The sequence below is a fragment of the Phragmites australis genome, chromosome 2 (assembly GCF_958298935.1).
Source record: "Phragmites australis chromosome 2, lpPhrAust1.1, whole genome shotgun sequence".
NCBI lineage: Eukaryota > Viridiplantae > Streptophyta > Magnoliopsida > Poales > Poaceae > Phragmites > Phragmites australis.
In genome coordinates, this window is record NC_084922.1 from 45159017 (window position 1) to 45169030 (window position 10014).

General features: G+C 36.5%; 1 protein-coding gene across 1 annotated transcript; it reads right to left on the reverse strand.

Annotated features, from left to right (window-relative positions):
- Nucleotides 1-7223: 7223 nt before the first annotated feature.
- On the reverse strand, nt 7224-8055 carry LOC133909194 (pleckstrin homology domain-containing protein 1-like). Its single transcript, XM_062351513.1, has one exon. The coding sequence runs from the start codon at nt 7974-7976 to the stop codon at nt 7512-7514; it is 465 nt and encodes a 154-aa protein (XP_062207497.1). The 5' UTR covers nt 7977-8055; the 3' UTR covers nt 7224-7511.
- Between the last annotated feature and the right edge of the window lie 1959 nt (nt 8056-10014).

A 10014-nucleotide genomic window follows, 5' to 3' on the forward strand; every position in this document is an offset into this window, starting at 1 on the left:
ACTCACAATGCTTGCACCTGCTCTACAACCTTCTCGGAGGGCCTCGCAAGATAAGAACATCACCAAGCCATCTATGCAATGACAAGCACAAGAGTAACAAGTGTGGAACACTCACTTGATCCAACCCTAGAATAATTACCTAGACAGATATACACTAAGCCTAAACTAGCACTAATCAAGTTCTTAATCTTGTACTAATTATCTTAGTCTTAAATATACTCAACTTTGATGGCAATAACTCCTCTAAAGTGTATGTGTATGCTCCTAAGCTCTAGCACCCTTAAATAACCGAGTAAGGAGACTATTTATAGCCCTAACTCCAAAAACTAGTCATTGCTACTCGGACCTAGAAAACTATGAACAATGGATGATTTGATGAGGACATTTTCCTTAGCACTGAAACATCTAGTGAATGCAACAGAAACTAGCTGTTGGAGTCCACTGCCACATCATTGGACCATCCGATGGTCTTCAATCTTTATCGTTGGAACATCCGGTGAGTATATCTGGCCAGCTCCAAGCCGAGAAACCATGCATAAACCTTTCGGTGAATCCTCTGGTGTGCTCATCAGAACATCGGATGTGTGTATTTTTCATCTTTCAGTAGGACCAATGGATTATTATATGAGTGTTGGCACCTTGACTTCTTTACTTCATCCCTATTTGAAAACATGTTCCAACGTAACCTTTCAGTGAACATCGTAACTTCCGATGAACCATCCAGTGTTCACATCAGATCATCCGATGAGTTTTATATGACAGAGACTTTATCCAATTCAATCCAAATTTGTCCCGACTTCGATATCTTTTCTTCCTTTATATCTTGGGTCTTTCTATAGTCTATTAGCACTAGCTAAGCCTCGTGTGAATTACTACTAACCTAGAAACATTATAAGATACTAAACTTAAACCCTCTTTTTAGTACGGCTAGAAAGAAACAAACTTTTCTACATAAATGTTTCTCTCAATGCCATGATCACTTAGTATATCTTTATGAAGCTCTTCTTTGATCTTGAATTACAACTCTTTGAGGTGTTTGATACCCAAGAACATCATATAGTATCAATGAGACTAAACCTTAGGTACTTACAAATCAAATTAGTTTCATTGACTATGTTAATATTAATCATTAAAGCATACTAACTCTACTCTAAGCGCATGGATCTTTCAGTCTGAAAGGTAGAAAATAGAAAGATAGAATACAAAGAGTTAATGGAGCAGGGAACAAGGCTACTTGATCTGGTCACGGGTGAAGCTTTTGAGGCTAGCAAATGACTTGTTTCAAAAGGTTAACAGTAGAGAATATAACTGGATATCGGCATAAAACTTGATTTTCGTTTAAAACTATACTGTAAAATTTTATCCTTGATTCATCTATTATGCATCTATCAACCTCTTGGAGTAGTATATAACTTGTTGAGTATCTTCCATACTCAGTCTTGCTGCTTTCAGATTGTTAAGATAAAGATCAAACTCAATCCAGATGAAGTTAAAGAGAAAAAGTCTAAGGTCACGTCTGCACCCAAGTTTCCTATGGTTTTGTGTTGTTCCGCTTGTTTTGCCCTGCTCTGCTGTAGCCTCTTCTGCCTAGCTAGTCTGACGTGGATCCTTGTCCACAAGACCATCTTTTGCGTCGTTTAGATAATTATTTTACTTTATTTTATTCAAAGTGTGTATTTAATATCATTATGAAGAATTCTGTGCGTATTACCTACTTGATACCGAGACTGATACAGGAGGCACAATGGAGCCCGAAGTCGGCATCCTCACATCTTTGTGTGCTAGTAGGTTTCTTAAGTACCTATATTGATGTCCTTATGCTGTTTAGTGGCAAGGACATCAAAAAGCATGCCGGCAGCAAGATTCAAAAATTCGTTTGGGACCCGAATACCGCCCCTAGCGATTTTTCGATATTCGCGAAAACCATAAAATTTGGTAAGAATTTGGACAAATTCACTTGATCAAATTTATAAATCAGAGGCAAAAAATCGAACCAATTGACCATTTGGTAACCGCTCGAATTCCATCAAAACCCGCTCATTTTATCGAATTTCAGTGAAGCTCAAGAAAAACCAAAGAAATAGTTCAACTTTGTAAAATCGATAACTAATTCATTTTAACTTCAAATCAAGTGAAACAAATTTTGTTTATTTCCTTGTAACAATATCTACATGTTAAAAATATTTATACTCATGAAAAAGTTGTATTTTTTGTGAGAAAATATATTTGATAAGCTTAGTTAAATGCATAGTTATTTCTTTACTAATTCAAAAATCATGAAACTATTTTTTAAGTCTTCTTAAATGATCCTATGTCTTCTAAAAATACATTAACTCATGAAATAGTTATTGTAACATGCATGACTGTGTAAATGTGGTGCAAATAGATTAATTCATAACTAACTTATCACACCTTCAAAATTAGTGAAACCACTTTTATTAGTTTATTTGTACTATTATTTATGGAAGAAAAATAATGGTAGACATGAAAAGTTAATTAAAGTGCTATTTCTTAACAAGTTCACTTTATGGTTATAAACTTTGTAAAAATCATGGAGAAATTAATAAAACTCTAAATGAAGTGAAACAAATTTTAAAGATCCTCTTAAGATATTACCTACACAAAAAAAATATGTGTTTGCATGTTAAGCTTTTACTTAATGTGATGTGCCAAATCATCATATTCATATGACCCATTTCAGTATTTTCTCCTCTCTCTTTTTTCAAATTTCCTCCATATAAAATATTATGCAAATCACATTATATTTGAAAAAAATTACATAATGTCTTAGAATTATGTCTAGTATTTTTAGATGTTTGTATTTTTTTAAAAAAATTGATTTTTTTAATTCAAATTCAAAAAATTGTCGAATTTAGAATTCAGTTTGGACCGAATTAACCGATTTTTGCAAATATCGAAAGATTTTAAACAATTTTTCGAACCTTGGCTGGGAGGGAGGCAGCATGCAGTTCCTTCGTGGAGTTATGTAGTTTTTTTTCTTGTTTGTTTTACTCCCTCCGTTCAACAATATAAGATGTATTTTGTTTCACAAAGTCAAATATCATAAATTTTGATCCACAATTAGTAAAATTATATGTATGTTTATTATATAAACTTTATATCTGTATTTTGAAGTACTTTAACACGATGTTGATTTTATAACAATTGACAGCATATTATAAGAGAAATTAACGGACCAATTTTACTTTTGCTATTTTTTAAAATAAAATACGTCTTATATTCTTAAATGGATGGAGTAGTATATATTAATGAACTCGGTGTAAGCACTTGGCTTCTATTAATAGAAATTGGAAGGGGGCAAACCCCTTTTGCCTTATCTAAGAAACCTAATGTATGCCCAATTAAGATGATGCGGGATGGAGGGGCAGGGTTAACAAATTCGTTTGGGCAACGAAAGCTGCTACCCATCGACTTTCAAAAATACACGAAAACTAGAAAATTTGGTCAAAATTTGGTGAGAATTTGAATAAATTCACTTGGTCAAATTTATAAATCGAAGGCAAAAACTGACCAAATCGAGTAAGCAAAAACCGTTCGAATTTGACTGAAACTGAATGAATTCTCCGATTTACCGATTGCATTTTCCGCATTGAACACATTTTAAACAAATTAGTCCAAAACCAATCGAATTTCCCGATTTACCGAGCACATTTTTCGAATTTCAGTGAAATTCAACAAAAAGACCAAAAAATAGCTCAACATTGTAAAATCAACAACTAATTCATCTGAGCTTCAAATCAAGTGAAACAAATTTTGTTGGTTTCCTTGTAACATGATCTACATGATAAAAGTATTTATAATCATAAAAAAGTTGAATATTTTTAGTGAGAAAATGTATTTGCTAAACTTAGTTAAATGCATAATTAATTCTTTTCTAATCCAAAAATCATGAAACAAATTATGTTAGTCTTCTTACTGATCCTATGTCTTTTAAAATTACAAGAAAGTGTTATCGCAATATACAGGATTGTGTAAATGTGTTGCGACTAGATTAATTCATAACTAACCATCATACCTCCAAAATTTATGAAACCACTTTTATTAGTTTACTTATAGTATGCTTTATGTAGAAAAATACTGGTAGACATGAAAATTTTAATTACAATGTTGTTTCTTAACATATTCACTTTATGCTTGTGAACTTGTAAGCATCATGGAGAATTTAACAAAACTCTAAATAAAGTGAAATAAATTTTAAAGATCCTCTTTAAGAGACGTCCTACATAAGAAAAATATGTATTTGCATGTTAAGTTTTTCCTTAATATGATGGGTCAAATCATCATGTTCATACGGCTTATTTTAGTATTTTGTTTTTCAAACTTAATGCAAATGACATTATTTTTTAATATTTTTCACAAAAGATCTTAGAATTTCCTCTAGCGTTTTTAGATTTATCGTAATTTTTTAATTCAAATTCAAAAACCGATCGAATTTAGTATTCGATGCGGATCAAATTAACCAATTTTTACGAATATCAAGCAGTTTTCGACGAATTTTTAACCCTATGGAGGGGTCAAGGTCTTGCCGTGACACATAGACATTTAACGCGCAAGAAAACTAGACTTTTTTTTTTTTGGCAGAGTGCACCTGCTTCGTGTCATTGAGTGACAAACTAACTCCATTGTCATAGAGTTATTCTATTGAGGATGCTCGAGGAGGAGTCTAAATAATGTCACCAACGTGGTCCTTGGTTCGACAATTATAGCCACACGTTGAAAGACAAGTGCTCCGCAATATAGATTACTTCCTCTGTTTTGTAATATTTGTTCATATACATCAGTACGTATAAACTAAGGAATACTGAAATTGAGTGAAAAATACACTGAGATGACCATACTACCCCTAATTAATGTAAGAATGAGAGCAAGTAATTTACCAACGTTGAGTAAATACATGCATGCATTCAAGAGCATAGAAGAAAAATAAACTATAAAGCATCATTGGTTACCGCAATAGACAAACAATTTGAGACAAATACTCCCGAGGCCATGGACAAATATTGCGAAACGGAGGGAGTAGTTCATATCAAGCCGTGCTGGATAATTGAGGTTAGAGTCTTGGAGACTAAAGCTATCTAAATAGATTGTGTCTACTAGATCGATCTGAGACATAATACTATAGGCATGAGGCCACATGCCGTGTTTGGGCCGAAGGAGCGGCATGACCCGGGTCAAGACGTCTGGGCTCGGTTACTTTCTATTTTCTATATTTTTAATTTTATAGTTATTTATTTATGTTCTATATTTTTATCTCATTTTATCTATTTTCTATATATATTTTTAATTTTATAACTATTTTTTATTTTTCAGGCCAAAAGTTATCGTGCCACCGATGCTCGTGGGCCCCCTGGCATCATACTCATCGTGCCAGCTAGGTCACTATGTCACAATCGTGTTCGAGTTAGACCAACATGACACATTGTATGACGGACTATGTTATGAATAAAGGATATAGCACGCGAGCCAATACGACATGACCTGTTAAATTAGTCACGCCTATCAAGCCGGATCTAACCTGTTACATTAGTCACGCCTATCAAGCCGGATCATAGTTAGATCGTACTCAGTGCCAGACATTAGGAGAGAGAGGGGCTTGTATTTCAACATTGGTATCCGCGCATCATGCTTTGTTGGGTACACGGTGAAAGGTGAAGATTTGGCCAACGAATGTGGAACAAATCCAAGCGAGGGTCCAGCTGTCATGCCAAAGAGATCATTGCACCATTTTCGATTTACACCAAGGTGATTGACCAATACATTGAACGAATGTTGCATGAGAGGATGGATAGTTTTGAAAGATAATATCTAACCGTGCATTTGTGCAGGCGTTTCGGTTGTCTTTCTTTTACATTATGTTTTCCTAAATTATATTCGAACCTAGAGATTCCACCGGCAACTATTGCTGGATACATGTCCATGCCAAAATATTGGAGGGCATGAGACAGCTAACTCGTAACATGGTAGACAGCAGAAGCATGAAGCAACGCTGGATCTAAAATTGTATGAAAGAAGCCTGATTAAAAAAGAGCATAAATTTCTACAAGGAAAATAAAACTTTTAGAAAATGAATAGAAGTTGTATGGACTTTCATGAGAAGCACAATTACAATTATGCATGGACAATATAAAGGTATCTGATCAGGTTTACCTGGTACAGGCATCAAAATTCATAGACAACAATCTAGCTGTTAAACTTGGTATTTGCATTCCCAAACTGGCTGCAGATCATTTATTTTGCAACTCGACTACATTTCTTTACCTAAATACTATCTATTATCAATTGATCATCTTCAAGGTCCCAATCTAACTGCTGCAGATATGTGATCATGAGTTTATCTTAATATTTAATAACTTCTATAAAATGTTCAATCACAGGATGACGAAACATAACCTTACTTGAGATGCAAAGAAGTATCCTTGAGTCAAACATAAGAATATAGCATGTGCGTTTCAGGACAAAACTAAACAAAGATAAGAATACTTAGTACAATAATAACAAGAGCTAGCATTTGGCAGGATTCACCGCAAACATATCGGATCAATAAGTAAAATGTGAACCACACACAACAAAGTGCAATTAGTGTTGGTTGTTGGGCACCGGATTATAGCATCCATCTTGACATAGTCATGCTGGAACTTGGCCATTTGCACATACCCACACCCTTAACATTTCCAGTTGCGACACAGATAATCCACTGACTTATCAGCTGCAACTATGGCGTGATACCTATAAGATCGCTGCTCGTTGCTATTTCCATGGTTGGATAATTTAGCTATAACCATACTAGTATATGTAAAAAAATAAAAATAACAAACTACTTCAAGCAGTACATCTGTTTTCATCAACATGACTTTCAATAGACAATTGAAAGATTCGAGCTCCCAAAGAACAATAAAATAGATGATGCAGAAGGCATGGTGTTATATAAGTCTTTCCTGTGTAAGCATTGTTTTAAGTTCATCATGATTAACGAAACATAGTTGCTAGCGCAAGCAAGCCAAGATTTAAACTAAATGAGACACTATTCAAGTGTGGATCAAAGACAAAGGTATTCAAACATAGCAAGTCGAATTCAGCAATTCAAATAATTTCATGGATCAAAGCCAATAAGATATTCAAAAACCGCAAGTCAAAATCAGTCACAAAAATTTGCTTGCGGGATTAGCTGCAACTTCACAAGTCCAATGGTGGAGCTTCATACAAAAACTGAAACAACCAAATATAAATTAATTGACCAAACAAATCAAACGGCATTGGAGAAAGTTACAAATTACAAAGAGAGAACCGATCCATGGTACTGTAACAGAGAGCACGCTATACATCAGGATCCCAAATTATTATTACCCGATGACATCAATATTATACAAATGCACAGATCATATCCATGAAACAAGAAGACACAACTGCAAAACCTAAAGAAGTAACATAAAGATGCTGAAGAGTTACAGGTGTCACCGGTCCTCTAGCTCACCAATCAACCGAAGAATCGATCACCTGTCGCCGGCGGCGGTGGATGGGCGGCTGTCGTAGTCGACGACCTCGGCGTCGGTGACGGAGCAGGAGTGCTGGACGATGGAGCGGCCGATGGAGTTGATCCACTCCTCCTTCTCCTTCTCGGAGTCGGCGATGAAGTACATGGTCTCGCGCGGGGTGGAGAGCTCGAAGGCGTACGGGCGGTTGAGCACGTCCTCGGCGCCCTTGACAGTGAGGCAGGAAGCGACGGGGACGACGCCGCGGGGCACGGAGGCGCGCGTGACGGCCGAGTCCTTGAACCAGAAGAGCTTCCCTTGCTTCAGCACGAACCACCGCCGCCGCCACGTCTTGATGTACTCGCCCTGCTTGGTCAGCCACCCCCCGCGCTCCGGGGCGCGCCAGAACTCCACGCCGCCCGCGGAGTCGGCGTCCGCGGGCGACGCGCCGGTGCCCATCACCGCCCGCCACAGGCTCGCCGCCATGAAATGTGGGGAATTTGGGGATCGGATCGGGTTGGGCGAGTACCGTTTTTTTCTTTTTCCGAAGACGGGAGTTGGTTTTGGACTTTTGGATGAATTAAAGTCACCGATTTAGGCTGGGTTTTTTTTCCTTTTCAGAAGCTGAATCAAACTTCTCAATTCTAGTTTTTATTTCTCCGAAGTTAAAAGTCAAACTAAATAGCCCGGTTACTGAGCTGATTTTAAAAAGTTGAAAACTATTTTATGAGAAAATAAACTAAAAGCCGAGAAACTAATTAAGATGAGCTTTTCTAAATTTAAAGTGTTAAAAAGCTTTAAAATTATTGTAAAAATTAATAGTAAAAAATCAATAGTTAGAAACTAAAAATAATTTTTCAACTAAAAACAAAAAAACTCGATCTAACCCAACAAACTCTTAATCGAGTCGAGCGAGAGGATGGATGAGTCTTTTTAGAATTTGAATTATCAAACATATCCTTCAGTTTGAACACATGCAAGTTTTGTGTTTTCTACATTATTGGATCCACTCAAAACTATGAACTAAAGATTCATTCCGAGCTGCAACTTAAGCTTGAGTTAGCTGTGGTAGCCCTTTGTTCGTAGTGCTACAGTGGTGCTGTCATGTGTTTTGATAGCTTACTATTTTTTTCTTTTGCCTGGCTTTGTAATCTGTTGTCCGAATCAGATTATCGTTCTTGACTGTGAACAAGTTGTTGTGAAGATGCTTGTGGAGGATTAGTTGACAACAATTTAGTTTATAAATTTGGAAATATTTGTGAATCTGCTGTTGATTTTATCGTTACTCATCAGACTTGGTAGTTTCTCGTTCCAGACTTTTCCAAATTCCAAGTGGACTTCTGCCAGTGAGCACTTGGCCAAAACATAATGCCTTCTCTTGTTTCCTCATATTTCGTCATACTTCCTATGAATCCTGGTCCGCAGCTAACACCTCATCACACTCTGGAGCCACTCATGGACACAGCATACGACAGAACTCACAATCATTTGCTTTGGTTTTTTGTCCTCCTGTATCGTTTTCCCGCTTGAACATGCAAAACATAATCACCTTCTAACCATCGCATTCTCTTTTGCACAAACTCAAGGCATTTGGTGGGCTAATGCCTAATAGGAGTATCATATTGCATGTACCCAACGTACAGTTCTTAAGGCATACCTAACGTACAAGGCCAAACTTTTGACGGGAAGTTGTGGAAGAAAAAATGGATTTACTCCGAAGCTTAACGTGACCAAACTACTTGGAAGCATAGTTCGTAACGATTGTGTTTTGCATCTAAGCAATCGGTAGGTCTGTTTGTCAAGCACTTTTTTTTTTTTTTTTGTAAAGTGGCTTGTCAAGCACTTGTACCATACGTATTAGTACCAGAGACAGGACCCAACTATCGCAGCCTCGCAGGCATTGTCCAATTTAAACATGAGATATTTTTTTCTTCAAACGTGGGGATACCCATTTTCATTACGAGAATAATGGAATCATAGCGTGTGTTACATCACCAACAGTTAAGGCATAAAAGGAAGCACAAATTCAAGAGACGGGAAATGACCTAGATTGAACCAAAGACCAGAGGAGTCCTACTAAACAGAAACAATAACTAATAACAAAAGCTTGATGACCAAGAACACAAAAGATCAAGTAGCTTCTAACAACTAGCACACAACCACACCCATTAATGCTGACCATCTTATTGTCAGAATCCTGATTCTCTTCAGTGTCCTCATCAGCTGGAGAAAGTCGAAGAGTAGCTTGAGAGGATTGATGTTGCATCATGAGACATTATATGCAACAAGCTTTGAGCACCACAAATTAACTCCTCCTTACTCAAATCTTTGAGATAATCTGCCCACATAGTCAGTAAAGAGCAAGAGTGAACAATGACTTCACTAGATGCATAATCAACTTTTGATCAAAGTAAGCCTTATTGTGTGCTTTTCAGATGGCCTAACAAATGGCATCCAACCCTATGGAATAAAAAGTTTTATCAGCTTTACCATACTTTTCAATCCAATCATAATACTGAGTGAT